This window comes from Eptatretus burgeri, chromosome 2 (genome assembly GCF_056783735.1).
Source record: "Eptatretus burgeri isolate ZD-2024b chromosome 2, Ebu_testis_v1, whole genome shotgun sequence".
Taxonomy (NCBI): domain Eukaryota; kingdom Metazoa; phylum Chordata; class Myxini; order Myxiniformes; family Myxinidae; genus Eptatretus; species Eptatretus burgeri.
In genome coordinates this window covers 58,703,171-58,721,049 of record NC_140962.1, presented here as the reverse complement: position 1 = coordinate 58,721,049, position 17,879 = coordinate 58,703,171, and the positions used below count along the sequence as shown (strand labels likewise).

Below are 17,879 nucleotides of genomic sequence, written 5' to 3'. Positions count from 1 at the left end.
AACGGCACGTGACGAAATATCGGAAGTTATTGTTTTTTTGTTTTGTTTTTTTTTAAACGTTGCCAATACGCCATTATACGGTAGCTGTAAATTAGAAACACGTTCAGTAAGTTCTGTGGTCGTCCGGAAGACGTCAATCAAATACGTCTACATACGTCAATATGTGTTGGAGGTACGTTACACATAGGTTCAAAGCACATTACTCATAGGTTATAAATAAATTTCGGGTACGCTAAGCATTACCTCGACGTGTTTCGACTTATGAGTAACTTGCAAGTAACGTGCCTCGACGTGTGTCAACGATCGCATAACGTGCTTCGATGTGTCTCAACGATCGTGTAACGTGCCTACAACACGTTATAAATAAGTTTTGGGTACGCTAATCATTACCTCGATGTGTTTCGACTTATGAGTAACTTACAAGTAATGTGTGTCAACGATCGCATAACGTGCCTACAACTTATAGCCAGCGTAGCGGAACGTGTGAGTCATAGGTTGGCATACGTCATAAAATTTCAAGCATGTTAAAATTTGAGGACAACCGCAAAGTACAACGATGAAAGCCAGCCTACTACGACGTATGGCAGTGTTTTTCAGCGTGCTCTTAATGTTATCAAAACTTACCCATAACGTATTTGACGTGTGCTGGCGTTTTACAAATTTTTCATAAGTCGGCATACGCTGGCTAAATCGTCAAGGTGTGACAGCGCCTTTAGATAGGGCGATGTAACAGCCACTGGAGAAAATGGCGGTAAAACACGGAATTAATTTATATGCCTTTTAAGCTTCTTTAAACCTTTAAGTTGAATTATATGCGGTACTGAAAGACTCGAACACAAATCACCTTCATGATACTTCCAAGAACCATGCTATATATCGATATATAGCAGAGGGCGTGGCATGTGTATCGGGTGAAAAAGAGGCTACCAAAATGGCTATGTCGGATGTTGATTGATGCTGTTTCTATGGTGATCAATAAAGCCTCCATCTCCTCAATTGCGACTCAACGTCGTCTTATTACAATGTATAAGGGTAGTTGGTGTACAAGACTGTTTCAGGAGCACTAAACGTCTGGATTTTTTTTTTGAAACTATCTTCAAAATAATTATTTTATTAAAATTTCATGTTCATGGGTTTCCCCTTTATAGATTCGCTCTGTCGCGATTAATTTATTTAGGCAAGGTTTGCGGATTGCGGTCAATGTGCTTGAACAATGGTGGGTTGGCAAACTATTTTCCACATTTATTCACCTAATTAACATGGGCCATGAACATAATAACCCCTTAACATTTGTTTCATGGTCTTAATAACTCAAGAAAACAAGTAAAAAAAAACCAAACAAAGACACAAAATGTCACAGCCCCTGTTGTTTTAGTAATTTTGCTGTATGGAGTGAAATAACTCGCCCATATTTATGTACAGCTAAAATGGCTGCCTGTCTATGGGATCTTTGATTAGATCACAAAATAAAGTGAGGGGAATGTGTATGCCATAATGTACTGTGTTTTTGCCAAGTTTGAACAAAATCGGACCATGCATGTCTGAGAAATGGTTGGGAACACTTTTTTTTTAAATTAAAAAAATATATATTGTCGAGGCTCGTATGAGAGCTAACACATAATGCACAGCAAGGGGGGCGTGAGACAAGAGGAGTGGGAGAGGGAAGGACAAAACAGTGGAGAACAAAGACATTAGGAGATCTTTGAAAGGGAGGGGGGTGGGCGGGGAACACGGGGTATACAAAATGGATATTACAGGGACTTTCAGGAAGGAAAGCAGGGAATTTGAAGGAGGTGGGTTTGGGGTGGATTAATGGGGGTAGAAAAGATCGAGGTTTTGGATGGGGGAAGATCTGAGGTGGTGGTGAACAGCTGAAACAAAAATGTAATTCAAGTAACAAAATGACCGCCAGTCGGCCATCTTGAATCTGATCTCGAAACAAAATGGCATGCATATGTAAGCCATCATTCCTTATCTGTGCACCAAGTTTGAACAGCGTCGGTAAATGCATGTCCAAGAAATTGTTGAGGATGTTTTCAGCATCAGGTTTTTTTTTTACAACTAAAATGGCCGCCAGTCAGCCATCTTGGATCTGATGTCGAAAAATAATAATGTGCATGTGTACATCATCATTTGTTGTCCTTGTGTCATGTACGAATAAAATCGGTCCATATATGTCTGAGATATGGTTGCGGACGCACACATGGACATGAAAATCGAGACCAAATCCATAAGCCTCCGTTTCGGACTAAGTCCAACTGAGGCTAAAAATCAATTGCTTTGAAAACGGCTGCAAGGGCAAAGAAAAAGACGATTGCTTGTGCGGTGCTTCGGTGCTATGGGTTAAAAGTTAAAACCTACTGTATCTACTGCCTGGTACATCTTGATGTCATACGTTCCACTGTTCCAGTTGGAGCTGACCGAATGCATCAAAGCCTTTTAAATCATGTATGGTATTTCAGGATTGTAAACACTTTTTTTTGATATGTTGGTGATATGCCGATTGTTTTGTGGATACTGTATACTGTTGTTTTTGTTGTTGTTTTTGCCCCCCCCCCCTCAATACCGATTCTTTTTTTCTCAGTATACTGGTATATTGAAATTTCTTATACAGGTATATCGATATGAACAATTATACCGATATAACGGGTATATAAATATTACCGGACCCTACTATATGGTCACTCATTTTGTATTTGCAGACGGGCCGCTATGGTGAAAATGATGGGGAGTTTCCAGATTTCCGTGCAGAGCAGCCATTGGTCGCAGGATCCTTTATCTTCAGTGTACACGGTGTGTACTGTTAGGTGTGTGGTTCACCATGCTTCATACCTGCTTTTGTAAGGCTCATTCTTAATTAAACATTGGGATATTCAAAATGTCAATCTGATGACAAAAAAGCATTCCATTGTTTGGATATAAATCATTGCTATGTAACTTAGGCTGTTAGTCCCATCATCATCATCATCATCATCATCATCATCATCATCATCATCTGAAAAGCCCAAATCAGCCTGAGTTGAACGTGGGGCCTTGCTTGTGCAGGCAATCCACAATAACAGTGAAACACAAAACCATGTTCTAGCTCCTTTGTTCCAACTGAGCCTTGATTATTAGTTTTCATTCAAAGCACTCTGCAGATAGTTTCTCAAGGGGCTCGCATGAGGTTTAAGATGAAGAACATTTAAAAAACTTTTTTTTTTAACATGAAATTGATGTTCGTTAAACATTAACAAAAATAAGTTTAATGCTGACACTTTACTCCCTTGCTCACATTATTGTTTACTGGTAGGCCTAAACAGTCTCACGTGGAATAGTTCCATGAATTGGTGGTACCTGCTGATCACTGGTGAGATGTGCTCAGTCTTACGAGTTGAAAATACTAGTGCATGCCCGTAGGTGCGTGGCCGTACGTGCAAACAAAACAAAACAAAAAAATTTCAAACTGCGTGCCAGAAACTACAACCGCACAGGCCGTTCCTTCGCTCTCATGTGCCCGTACGTTTGTGCCCATACCCGTTTCTTCTGCACGGCGCCTTGCCTCGCGTCCAGTGTTGTCTGCCAAGCGAGCAGTTCGTTCTTCATCCGTTTCTTCTGCACGACGCCTTGCCTCGCGTTCAATGTTGTCTGCCAAGCGAGAAGCTCGTGCTTCGTTAGATTCCATTGCACGTGCATGATACGCAGCTTCGTTCCTTCGCTGTCGTAAACGACGACTGGATTGGGGCATTGTGTTTAAGAAAATCGAGAAAGTACAGAAATCGAGAAAGAAAGAATACAGTAAGTCGATAAATCAAGAAAACATCGAAAAAGAATACAGTACTCGTCACTATCCGGAAGTCTGGAAGTTCGCATATCGCAGTTACGATTATTCGCAATTTAGTTTTAATGGCCAATTGTTCAATTAGCGCCAACGTATTTTGCCTTTTCGCAATGTCGTCGCAAGGAAAAACACAAAGAGAAGAGAAGAGAGAAAAAAAAACCTTCATGCAAAAAAATAAATAAAATTACTTCCTGCTTCGGAGCATACCAGCTCACTCTGATGTTACCGAAATTTATGCACCGTCTAATATGAAAACGATCATAACTTGGGGCATTGTGTTTATCTATAAATGCGCATGAGAAATCGAGAAATTATTAGAATACATGAGGTCATCATTATCCGGAAGTCCGTATGTTATAACCCGTAATGGGGAACACGGCTGAGGTTCCCTTCCACCATCGGCCACGCTCACGCAGCAACGTGTCTTGTCATTGGTTGGTAAATAAATGGCCTTACCTTGGGAACCGCTTGTCTGATTAATATCAAACCTTGAAAAGGCACATCCTCGGATCCACAGCAATATACCTGGCAAGTTTCAATTAGATCGGACCGGTGGTTGTCGAGAAACAGTGGTCACACACACACACATACACACACACACACACACACACACACACACACACACACACACACACACACACACACACACACACACACACACACACACACACACACACACACACAATTATAGATAGATAATACTGTTACGGATTTGGAAACCTTGTGCACACAAGCAGCCAGGGTGCCCGTAGTTCAGTTATTTCGATAAGTATGTGTTAATAGTTAGAATCCTTCCTTCTATTTAATGGGAATTTCGTGTGTGCGCTACGAGTTATTTTCCAGTTAGTTTTTTTTACATCTTCTACAACAACTACATCCTCTACATCACCAACTACAACAATAACGCCATCGCCCACATGCATCATGTCACGTACAGGGGTGAGGTTCCCTCCGCCCACCGTGAGCTCGTCCAATCAACGGCGGCCACAAGTCGTCCGACAATCCCCCGGCCAATCAGGAGGCGAATGGCGAGGAGAAGAGGCCCCTCCCACCAAAAGAGGAGTGGAATGGCTGTGAGGAGCAGTTTTTCGGAGACCGGGTGATCGTGGCGACGGCAGAGTGGTTGTGAGGAACGAGTGGATGGCAGACAGGAGGATCATGGCAATTCTGAGCAGTCTATCGTCGTGGCAGACAGTCGTGTGTGGTGGTTGGAGCGGTCTGAGACAGTGGTGGTCGTGGTTGAGCGGTCTCTTTCGTGGGCTGTGGACTTCGGGTCGTGGGTTTGAGTCCCACCAGTGGTTCAGGTCGGTGTGACTGCACGAGGCGGGACAGGTACCCGGCTAGGCTCCTGCCCTCAGCTCGCTTTCCCTCCGAGCTGAAAGGCCGAAAATATACCCACGAGGTCCATTTATTGTGTGTGTGTGTGTGTGTGTGTGTGTGTGTGTGTGTGTGTGTGTGTGTGTGTGTGTGTGTGTGTGTGTGTGTGTGTGTGTGTGTGTGTGTGTGTGTGTGTGTGTGTGTGTGTGTGTGTGTGTGTGTGTGTGTGTGTGTGTGTGTGGCGCCGTCCTGTAAGTAGAATTGTTAAGTACTTCTTTTCTTTGCTCATTGTACATTGCCTGCCTTTTATTCGGATAACTCTGCTCTGTGTGCTCCCCTCCCCGATAATTATTATTGTAAAATAAACCCGTTAAATGTACTAGCTCGTTTTCTATGCCTTCCTCCATTGGCCTAGCATGGTGCGTGTTGCGAATTGGTAGGGCCGTTCGTGCCGTGGATTGTTCATTTGGTCCGGCGCGGCTTTGGTAACTTCCGCTCGGTTACGCCGGATCCGAGTCGGTGATAACGACTCGATTCGGACAGTCGGTCGAGGGTGTGGTTTTCCCGGTAGTTGGACGACGTGGGTATTTCGTTATTTTGAAATTAGGCAATTAACCCTACCCCACGCCGTCAAAATATTGGCGACCACGGACCGCTAAGGGACCCGTGAACTCTCGGACTTATCCGAGAGTCACGACCTAAATTCCGGGTGTTCGGTGGGAGACGACTCCACTGCTCCACCTTGTGGTCGTTTATTGCCACCGAACCCTGGCCCACAACAATACAATGTGTGGTAACTGTTGTCTTATATTTGTCTGCAGATAAAAACGGTCTCGATAAATTTCTGGCTGGGAAACCAGATCGCTTGCAGAAATGGACTGAGAAGCAGCATCACATGAGCGAGGCTCTGAAACTGGAAGCACAGTCCTTTGGAGATATCCTCTTCATCGATGGCCTTGTTGATGTGTATCGGCACCTACCTCATAAAGTACTGAGGTTTTGCACATGGTGAGCTCCATTTCTGAAGTGGGACAATCCATCCAGTCATCTTGACAGATGCCTTGAACTTTAAACTTGAGATCTTTAAACTCTGCGTCCTTACCACTTGTACTTGGAAACCATGTGACCATGTGATTATCACATATCCCACAGAAAAAAGTGTTACTGGTAAAATATGTGTTTGATGGAATGTGTGCTCCTTTTTGGAATCAGGAACGTTGCCATTACAGAAAGGCAGTGATAACTTAAAAATAGTTGTTGACCCTTGCAAAATTGATTTATTATCAAGATGATACAAAGCTTTTCATTTTAACGTGATGCATTGTCTTGCTCTGTCAAATGAATTTGCAGACTATTCCTACTTTTACCGATTGTCCGTAATATTTGCATAAAACACACTAACTTCAAGGAATTAGTCTTGTATTATAACAGGAATTTGTAGAAGTCAAGTTTTGTCACTGGTATCAATAGTAAAATTCAAGTTAAAAAAACAACAATAATAATAATAATAAAAAATGCAAATTTGTGTTTTACAATGAAAATACTCACAAGACCATTGGAAACTGTCGTCATGCCATTTGTGCCATGTTAAATGAAGCTACACCTGTGTAGAGGTCCATTCCAGAAGTTGGCGAAGTTTTTGTTCCCAAATCGTATTGGGCTGGGATTCAAAGCTGAATTCAGCATGCAGGTTGCATCAATTGCTGAAGCTGCGGCTGTGCTGCTAATGTAGTGTCCCTGCATATTCAGGCAGGAATTTTACATTTGTTCAGAGTGCTGGCAATAAGTTACCTCCTTTTTGCAAAAGATGCCATGTGATCTTTAACATCCATCAATTAATAATAACACACAGGACAAGTAGCTTAACGCCCCTCGGATAGATAGCACACACACACACACACACACACACACACACACACACACACACACACACACACACACACACACACACACACACACACACACACACACACACACACACACACACACACACACACACACACACACACACACACACACACACCTCACCCTGCTTGTGAAAAACACCAGGATCACAGTTTATAGCTGAAAGCATGTGTGCATACCTCTAGGCAGGTTATCCTGTTAGCCCATTGGCAAAGTAAGGCTATGGCAAGCAAATGTTTGCACGAAGACATTTTAACAATGGTATTAGTAAATTCTTGAAAAGGTTACTGAAATTGCAGGCATTAGGTGTTTAATCTTGGGGTTTGTGGCGTGCCACTTTTTTAAGAATAATTTTTCCAATATTTAATTTTTCAATTGTTTATTTTTCCCCAATTTCTAATTACTACACAGTATTTAATTTTGAAGTACAGTATTTCTTTTTATATATATATATATATATATATATATATATATATATATATATATATATATATATATATATATATATATATATATATATATATATATATATATATATACACATACAGTAGACTAGGCGTAAGTCGTCACCATCGGGACCGAGAAAAAAGTGACGACTTAGAAATGTGACGACTTACGCGTATGCGAACATTCATGATGACTGTGGGGTGAAGGATGAAGTCGTGCGTGGCCTGGACACGTATGTGTAAGAGCCGGCTATTGTACCAAAAGGAAAACACAATCCTCGGGGCATAGGTGGGGGTGAGTTGGTGAGTTGGAAAGTGATCAAGCAAAGATGGAATTCATGAATCAGTTTATCAAAAGTAAAGATAATGAACAACTCTGTAAGACAACTCGTATACCATCGGTGATGGTATGGTGACAAATTACATGACACACAGTCATCGTGGTGATGATTACCACTCAATGCCAATGTGTAAGTGAGTGCGGTAATGTACAAAACAAGCCAATATAAAACCATGTTCGGACTGCAACACTAAGCTCGATCGATTCTTTACTTCTTCGCGAAGTAATCCGTTATGTTTGAATGCCTCAAACTCTTGGACATCTGGTGCATGAGAAAGGATTCAAACCGGTCATTGTATTCCTTGATGTTGGCTGGGCAATCCTCCACCGAAAGACAGTATCGGCCGAATATTTGGCCGAAACCGAATATTTGGCTGAGCCGACATTTGCCGAAACCAGATGATGAGCACGTCATCGACATCTTCAAAGGACACACATTTCACGCATTTCACACTTCCCACCGGCCTCATGATCTTCTCCACTTGTCCAAATATCTTGCCCTTATTCTTCAAGATATCGTTCAATGCCTGCCGTTTGATGTCCAACTTCTCAGCGATGTCCGTTTTCTTCATCAGTGGATTTGCCTCGCAAAACTGGATAATGTCGTATTTTTCTTGGTAGGTTTTAGTTGTAAGCTTACGCTTAGTCGCCATTGTCCTGCCTGCAGTGCGATCAACGTGTGTACGCAGTTATAAATAGCCTATCACTGGCGGTGTACACCAATGAGCGAGCATCACGATTCCATGAAATCGGGCTTCTCATGAGGCAGCAGTTCCGTGTGACGAGTTAGGAGTGGTAATTTACTTGAGTTTCCATTACGTGGGAATGGACAACATCTGACGACTTAGACGAAGTGACGACTTAGAGATGACGACTTACAGAGGGATGACCTTTTATTCAAAGGGATTTAACATGAGATAAATTCGGGACTTTTTGACGCTGCTGACTTAGGCGAAGTGACGAGTTACACGCTGCCGACTTACACCTAGTCTACTGTATATATATATATTTCAATTTGTTTGACTTTTCCCAATTATTTACTTTTTCCATTATTACTTTTTAAGAATTAACATTCCCGGGGGAGGCATTAAGTGTTTTTAGTCTTTGTATCCCGCTTTTTGGAAAACAAAAACAAACAAACAAACTAGAAAGAGCAATCAGAGATTGCAGACCCTCACCAGAACTTGATTTGTGTGGTGTTTCTGGACTGGTGTTGCTTAATTAATAAGGGACATAACTAGAACTGCCACTTTATAACTGCTGGCAGTGATTACTCGGTACCAAGACGTCCCACTTTGATGCAACTCTGCTTTGATTGGACACCTGACCCATGACATTCTTCTTTTTTTTGTATACCTTGTCGAGGCTCGTATGAGAGTTTATTATTATTATTAATGGGATTAAAATAAATTAAATTAAAATCAAATGAAAGACCAAATAGGTATTGTCCTGCATTAGTCATCAGAAGGAACCCAAGGAAGCAAAAAGCAAAGATGAAGTCATCAGGAGGAACCTGGATAGGATTCACATTTCAGATACTACTCCTCTACCCTCAAATCCATCCAGATACGGCCAAGTGAGCCTTTTTCCCCAAAAAAATATATATCAAAAAAATTAAATTCTGCCTGCCAGACCATGTGTCCGATCAAGTTGAAATTTAAAACATGTATTCCCCATCACGACTAGATCATAAGGTGAAGTTTCATGTCGATTGATTAAGTGGTTCCAGAGAAAACATTTAATATTTTTCTTCAATCCAATATGTCTGCCAAACCATGTGACCTATCAATTGTTCTTTAACAAACCTGTACACCCAAGGCTTGGGGAACATTTGTGTGAAGTTTTCCCTCAATCTGTCCAGCCATTCTGGATAATATTTTGATATGTTTTAGAGTAAATCCAATATGGCTGCCAAACCATGTGACGTATGACATCGTATGTGTGAACCTTTTGTTCCTCATGGATAGGCAGTCATACATAAGTTTTCCCTCGATCTGTTCAGCCACTTCAGAGATTTTTGAAGGTTTAAAAAAAACCAAACAATATGGCTGCCGAATCACGTGACTGACATCATCAAAAAAATTTTTGTGGACCATTTTATCTCTAGATGACCCTCAAAAATTTTCATACTGATCGGATGTGGCTTTCTACATATGCAATTATGACGCCATAACGAAGGCGCCTTTTATGTGATAATAAAAAAATCACACTTATTCCCCATGAGGAGTACTTGCCATGTGCCAAGTTTCAAAATTTTCCTTGGTGTGGTTTCAGAGATAGAGGTCCAAAGTTTTCCTGTTTTTCCAACATGTCTGCCACACCACTTGACCTGTGACATCATCGAAACATTCTGCATGAGTAGTTGCACCGGTGGTGAAAATTTCGTCTCGATCCGCCAAGCAGTTGTGGAGAAAAACACAAAGTTCTGTGCAGACAAACAAACAAACAAACAAACAGACCCAAACGTAATACCTTCTCCCTCGGTGAGGGTAACAAGAAAGACATCATATGCAGCACAATACTTGCAAAATGCTTAAAACAGATTTGACCTTTAAAAAGAATTGGTGGTTGAATTCAGTGATCTGATACATAAATCCTGTTCAAATTTCAAGTCAATCGGATGAAAATTGAGGATTTCAGAAATCCCACCGAAGTTGCTGACCTTTGGCCTTTGTTGACATTTTGATCTCAAAATCATTAGGCTTCTTGCTTATGATGAACTCCACCATTTTATGAATTTCGTGAAGATCAGTTTAAAATTGTGACCTGGAGGTGATTGACAGACACACAGAACCACAGACCAGACCAACCAATATACTTGTGAAACTTCGATTTCGCAGGTTAAAAAAAAGTTTGGTTTCATAACAAGGCAGAATGACAAGTGCTACCAATTGGCTAATGTTACAAGTTGGCTATATGAGGAACCATCAGCGATCCCCGATCGCAGCCTTCTCGTTACTGGTTAGACATGTGCAGGTTAGGCAGGTGTGAGCTTGTAATGAAGATTGTTCATGTTTATAATGTGACGTCAAAAATAAATAAATAAATAAATAAATAAAATCGCACCAACACTGGCAGCTGTAACAAATAACTCACTTATAGATAACATCTTTTTGTACCTGGGAATACAATTAAGAATGTCAATGTTTTTTTGTTTTTTTTTTACACACTGTTGCACATATTTTTGTCAATCATCTGCCACATTTGTGATACTGCATTGCACTTCTCTTGTATTCACAAACCCCTTTTCCATTAGGGCAGTCGAGTCTCTGGACTTCTTCATGATATTGAAGACAGATGATGACAGCTACTTGGATGTTGCAGAGATTTTGCGGAATGCTGCAAAACAGGGATTCATGCAACGGTCACATATATGGTGGGGAAGGTAAGGTTTGTTCAATTCGTAATTGCAGATACATTTTAACAGTCAGAACACACCTTTTGTACTGGACGAGTTGTGTGTAATCTTATCAGATTATTATTTCCTGTGAGTAAACTGTTTCTACGTGACAGTTTTCGCAGAAACTGGGCTGTGGATCATGTAGGAAAGTGGGCAGAAGGTTCATATCCAGCTCCAGCTTATCCATCATTTGCTTGTGGAGCGGCCTATGTATTGTCCGTCGATCTGGCACGCTGGCTCCAAGCTAATGTTGCCAATTTGAAACCATACCAGGTAAAGATGGTCTGAAACGATCTTTTAAAAAGATAAAATCTTTATTATTCTTTCTGTAAAATTGTCAGGATTTGGGCAACCCTGTTTAATATCAGCTTTGACACAATACAGCACATTCTTCCCAGGGAGCAAATAAGGTTTCTTGATGCATTTATTATTGTCGTGTCCAGGTGGTGTAACCCCTACCTGGATGGATGGCAAAGCTTCTCCCTTGAAGACTTACAGCCGAGACTCGGAGATTAATGCGCGCGTGGGAAAGGGGGTGCAATGGCGGAGGGGTGGAGGAGCACAGCACAAGGGAGGTCTATACTCGAACCCCACCACAACACACGGCTACAGATTCTTAAAAGGAATACATTTAATGAAAATAAACAAATATTTACAATAATTGAAAAGGGTAATGATAATAATAATGAAATAAATAAATCCTAAGGTTGAGGCACCTCTTCATACAGACAAAGGCAAAACAAAATAAAAAGAAAACCCCTCCTATCGAGTATTCTTGTACTTAGCTTGGCCCAGGACTGGTCTTTGTGGAATTTGGAATCGAGGCGCTTCTATTCACACGTGCAGACGCGCGCAAAAAATGGTGCCTCATTGCTTCTCTCGCAGCGGGACAACGCAAGTCAGACAATCCCCGAGCGGTACTCCACACCAGCGGCTCAGAGACCCAGTGCAACGGCTCTGTGCGCCTATCGTCCTTACCGACCCAATCAAGAGTCACAGGCCGCATCTTGCTTCACCATGTGGGCCAAATTGCCTCAACACGAATCCAAGGATCGTGCCGTTGTCCTTGTCGCGTGTGCTCACCCTCGACTCTCACCTCTCCAAAAATACGCAAAGCTGATCTCTTTTCCTATTGAGTCTGATGCTCCCACACCCTCTCAGAATGAGCAACGTGCCTCCTCTCTGATCACGCCTCTCAAAATGCGCGAGCCCACCGAGTCCGATGTCTCTCAAAATGCGTGAGCCCACTGAGTCCGATGTCTCTCAAAATGCGCGAGCCCACTGAGTCCGATGTCTCTCAAAATGCGCGAGCCCACCGAGTCCGATGTCTCTCAAAATGCGTGAGCCCACTGAGTCCGATGTCTCTCAAAATGCGTGAGCCCACTGAGTCCGATGTCTCTCAAAATGCGCGAGCCCACCGAGTCCGATGTCTCTCAAAATGCGTGAGCCCACTGAGTCCGATGTCTCTCAAAATGCGTGAGCCCACTGAGTCCAATGCCTCTCAAAATGCGCGAGCTCACTGAGTACGATGCCTCTCAAAATGCGCGTGCCCACTTAGTCCGATGCCTCTCAAAATGCGCGTGCCCACTTAGTCCGATGCCTCTCAAAATGCGCGTGCCCACTTAGTCCGATACCTCTCAAAATGCGTGAGCCCACTTAGTCCGATGCCTCTCAAAATACACGAGGCCACTGAGTCTGACCCCCCCCCCCCTTATATTCCCTTTGACTTTTTTTTTAAATGCCGTGAACAAACTTTAGTCCATTACGGGTGATGTAGGTTGTGATCAAGTTTCATCAAAATCGGGTTTGTAGTTTTAGAGACCACTCCCCTGCCCCCACCAGACCCTGATATTTTTAATCCCACGAACAAACACACTGACTGACTCACTGATTGATGCCATGCGATGTTAATACCTCACCTGAACTATGTTTCAGGTGAGCCAAAAATGGTACCGTTGGAAAGCTAATACTCAATTGACATCCTCTGACATACAATAACATCCTCTGTGCCAACCAATGGCATCCAGTTCAACATCTTCTAATGAATCAGGTATCTGATTGCAGAAATTCTCGATATGATCGGAAGACCCTGAAGGTTCAGCTAAACGTGCATCACGGACGTCATGCGGGAAGGCCAGTTTCTCAATGGGATCTGCTTTGACACTGCTAAATGATGTAAAATTCTCATAATTTTAATACCAGTCACATGCAAGATACAGTTGGGGGAAGAGACTTTATTAGCTTGAGAGTCAACTGGACTTTCAGTGCTCGGGCGTTTTTTTCTTTTAGGCATAGTTGGGTTCGTTTCTACTTGACTATGATGTAAACCCTCCACCAAATAAGCAATATGTCTATCTGCATTCCACAGATTAGTTTCTCAGCATCACCTTTGCATGCACCTGAAACTAGAAGAAAATATGATGAAGCAATTGAGGAAAAATCCTTTACCGAGGTAACAATTCTGTTGGTCAGTTTACATATAGTAAATGGCCACCGCTGCCTCAACAGACACAAGTCAGTAAGGCCCATGCAATGTTAAAATTGGAGTAACAAAGGTTTTGTTCAGTTTCCATGCAGTAAATGACCACCGATTCTTCAACAAACTCGTCAGTAAGGCCCAAACATTGATACAATGCAAAAAAAATCTTAACACCTGAAACAAACAAAGTATTATTTAGTGTTCTTGGAGGGTAAGGTAAGTATAACACAGCAACAATGGGAAACAGTATAAATTACTATTATTGTAGTTGATTTAAAATTCAAGTTCCAGGATATTATCACTTAATCAAGCTGCCTCATTTTAGGGTACTTCGACTCCATACATAAGGTGAGTGAGACTATTCTTACCCAAGCCCAACATGGACTAAGAGTTTTAGGAAGACTGACAAACATGTCACAAGGTTTACAAGGAGTGACCATTGCTGACACAGTTATCAGATGCCAGTTTGGCCAGTAAGCCAGTCCCATACAATATGAAATAGAGTTACAATGTTGTTGATCAGTTTATATGTGGCAATTAACCACCATGGACCCAACATAAGGCATATATATGATTCCTCAGGCATGTTTTTTTCATGTTTTTGTCACCATTTTGAGAAGTATTACCCATAAAGAATATCAAATATTAAAAATGATATAAATAAATTTGTAATGTCAAAATTGTATGGAATCGATGTTTTAATTGTATTTCCAGCATGTTTGGTTCAAAGGTTATGAAAATTTCTGTTTTTCAATAATTGGGCATGTCAAAATCCAAGATAGCAGCCAAATAGACCCGAAGACCAACCTAATTTTCTTGTTAACATCTAAAAATGTGAACTAGACACCTTAAGGATTCTAAAAAAAGTGTGTTTGCATAAGTACTCAGGGGGGATGCACATGGGGCCTATTTAGCTGCCCTACTAATAAGGCAACAAATGGTGAAAATTTTGAAAAGTGGGTGTAGACTTTTTCTATAGGTACTGTACATACATGAAGCGAAAACATGCGTATGGCTTATGTGCATATATAATACATCATGGTTATACACCTGGAATCATTCCAATTGCATTGGGCTATGGATTAACACCCAGGCCTAAGAAAAGAAAAAAAAACACTCAGAAAAATTTAGGAAATGCTCTGAAACTCAAACTTGTTCTATAACTTATAATAAAGCCATGTACCAGGTTTCAGTTGAATATGTTAAAGGGTATGGGAAATAGTCTGAAAAACCACAAGCGGGGTTGGACAGATGGACAGACGGAGAGCAAACCTGTAGTCCCCTCCAATGAAACCATAAGGGGACTAATAAGGATTTCTGTAAAATGTAAATGATGTTAATTTCACAACATCCCATATTCAACTTCATTTTAATTGAAAACCTCAAAACAAAGTTCCCTTAAGGCCCGGTCACACCTTGACGTTTTAGCCAGCGATGGCAACGTGTTAAAATTTATGTAAAACGCTGGCTTACGTTGAACTTTTGATGTTTTTTTTTAAAGATTCGGACGTATTCATAGCGACTTGGTCTTATGTATAACGCATTGGTAACTACACAGAACGTTTCGTTGTGTTATAGATAACTTATACCAACGAATGCTGAACCTGTTGTCGGCCTACACAACCGATGCCCAACGATAGTCTAACTCAGGCATAGCGCGTTGCACGCATCGCCGACGATGTCGTGGCGTAGCCTATTGAAAGGCTGACGCACAACGATTCAAATCATAACTGCCGTAGAAATGGAAGGGTCAAAATCGCGGTCACACCTTGGCGATCTTGCCAGCGTATGCCGACGTAACAAAAAGTGTGTCTAAAACGTTGGGGCATGTCGAATACGGTATGGGTAAGTTTGGTATGCGCGAGTAGAACGCTAAATACGCTATCATAAGTCGTAGTAAGTAGAGTACGTCAAGAAATTTTGAACATGTTCAAAATTTTACGACGTACTCGGCGTATGACACACGTTCGCATGCGATGAGGATAAGTTTTACACACGATATGCGGACGCTTACACACGTCCACAAAGGCTACTTATAAGCTACTCATAAGTCGAAACACGTCGCGGTAATGTCTTTTTTACGCGAAACTTATTTAACTTATGTTTGACGTGCTTTGAACCAATTCTTTACGTAGTCCCAACACACATCGACGTATGTAGACGTATTCCAATGACGTCTTCCGGTCGACAAAAAAAAAAAAAAATGAACGTGTTTCTAGCTTACAACTGCCATATAAAGACGTGTTCCCAGCGGTTTTGGGAATTGGTATATAAAAATGGTGCTCATAAAAGGGGAACCCAACAGTGTTTTCGAGTCCTTTTTGAGTCGATGTCCATGTCAGCAGTAACAGTATCAGTATCAGTATCAGTAGTAGTAGTAGTTTGTTCATGTTGGCAGTTGTAGGTGAGTGTGAGGGGGAGGGTGTGGGTTATGATGGATCGTCCTTGCGTCCGCGTGTCCACGGGTAGGTTCATAGGCTGCCACTCAACGATTTAAATGGCTGCATCTCCACTATTGAAAGTAGACGCTTGCGCTCAACAATTGGATTTTTTTTACACTCAACGACTTTTAAACGGTACCACTCAGATATTTTCATTGTTTACAATGAACGATTTAAATTGCTGTCACTCGCCTTTGTTTTTTTTTTTTGTTTGTTTTTTTTGACGCTGGGGTTTGGAAATTTGAAACGTTTCTTCTGAACGTGTTAAAACGCTCAAACTCGACTATTTTAAATAGACGCTGCCGATGGACAATTGGAATCATAGCCAAGCTAGACATCGAAGTGTGAACATCCTCGTCATGCCGAAGAAAAGTTTGAAGAATGCTGCAAATAAGTGTCCTGGTCGTGGCCGTGGACGCTGACGCAAGGACGATCCATTATACCGACGTCTTTCAGCCTATGAGTAACTTAAAAGTAACGTCTGTCGATGTGTGGCAACGATCGCGTAACGTGCCAACAACACGTTAATCATAGGTTAGAAATAAGTTTCGGGTACTCTAAACATTACCTCGGCGTGTCTCAACTTATGATTAACTTACAAGTAGCATGTGTTGACGTCTGTCAACGATCGCAGACCGTGCCTACAACTTGTGGCCAGCGTAGCGGAATGTGTGAGTCATACGCCGGCATACGTCATGAAATTTCAAGCATGAAAAAATTTGAGGACAACCGAAAAGTACAACGTTTAAAGCCAGCGTACAACGACGTATGGCAGTGTTTTTCAGCGTGCTCTCAATGTTATCAAAACTTACCCATAACGTATTCAACGTGTGCCAGCGTTTTAGAAAAAAAATTCAAAAATCGGCATACGTTGGCTAAAACGTCAAGGTGTGACCGGGCCTTTACCGAAAGTAAGAACCACAACCGAAAAGAAATTGATTGGTTTCCCTACCATATGGATCATCAGCTGGACACCATTCTTCCTCAAGGTTTTCATCCTTTCAAGAGTAGGTTTCACCAATATATCCATTGCTGCCTGGACTATGACCCCATTGTAGACCATGGATCATCAGCAATAAAGCAGTGGAATATGATTGAGGAATGTTCTCTGTCTGGTGTTGGAGGTTACACACACACACACACACACACACACACACACACACACACACACACACACACACACACACACACACACACACACACACACACACACACACACACACACACACACACACACACACACACACTTGAAATTATTGACAACACTTCTGTTTGACACCACACAGGCTTGCTACCTTGTGCACAATTAGTAGTTCTGGAATGCATCATATCTTTCAGTTATTTTCGTGCAGGGAGAAGATGTATCCATGGGAATATGGATGGCAGCTATTGGCCCAACAAGAATACATGTGAGTATCCAGTGTTAAACATTTTGATAATTTTTGGTTGTGGTGAAAGATGGAATGATTTGGAGATTTGTGCTTTTAAAAAAAAGGATCATTTTAAGTTTCATTAATTTTGTTAGAATCAATGGTGTGCCTTTAAAAAAAAATTGTGGGAATTCCATGAAAGCTTGGCATTGATAGGGCCGTTTTATTATTTTTGTATCCAAAGTCTAAAGGTTGGTCTTACTAGATTACCAGGAATCAAGTGGCTTAGTTTTGGAGAAGATGGGACAACTGGATGTCCATTTGATCAGGTCGTGATGACAGTGTAAAACAGCAAGAAGTC

The 17,879-nt window shown here is 41.6% G+C and overlaps 1 protein-coding gene and 1 long non-coding RNA gene across 6 annotated transcripts in view; one reads left to right on the top strand and one right to left on the bottom strand.

Moving 5' to 3' along the window:
- B3GALNT2 (beta-1,3-N-acetylgalactosaminyltransferase 2) overlaps positions 1 to 17,879 on the top strand; it is a 40,972-nt gene that overhangs the window by 18,330 nt on the left and 4,763 nt on the right. For 3 of the 4 annotated variants that reach the window (XM_085869458.1, XM_085869460.1, XM_085869459.1), the window contains exons 8-12: positions 2,703 to 2,793; positions 5,959 to 6,145; positions 11,085 to 11,213; positions 11,342 to 11,501; positions 17,487 to 17,557. In XM_085869458.1, coding sequence (XP_085725584.1) covers positions 2,703 to 2,793; positions 5,959 to 6,145; positions 11,085 to 11,213; positions 11,342 to 11,501; positions 17,487 to 17,557 — 638 coding nt within the window. The remainder of the gene's footprint in view (positions 1 to 2,702; positions 2,794 to 5,958; positions 6,146 to 11,084; positions 11,214 to 11,341; positions 11,502 to 17,486; positions 17,558 to 17,879) is intronic. The other variant, XM_085869461.1, reaches the window with a different exon arrangement.
- LOC147032124 (uncharacterized) lies at positions 6,400 to 11,168 on the bottom strand. Of its 2 annotated transcripts, XR_015055042.1 has the most exons (4): positions 11,071 to 11,168; positions 10,491 to 10,594; positions 10,063 to 10,157; positions 6,400 to 6,874 (listed from the first exon to the last, which is right to left on the bottom strand). It is a non-coding gene; the product is annotated as an uncharacterized LOC147032124 (long non-coding RNA). The 2 variants fall into 2 exon arrangements; XR_015055041.1 differs by having other exon boundaries at positions 10,063 to 10,594.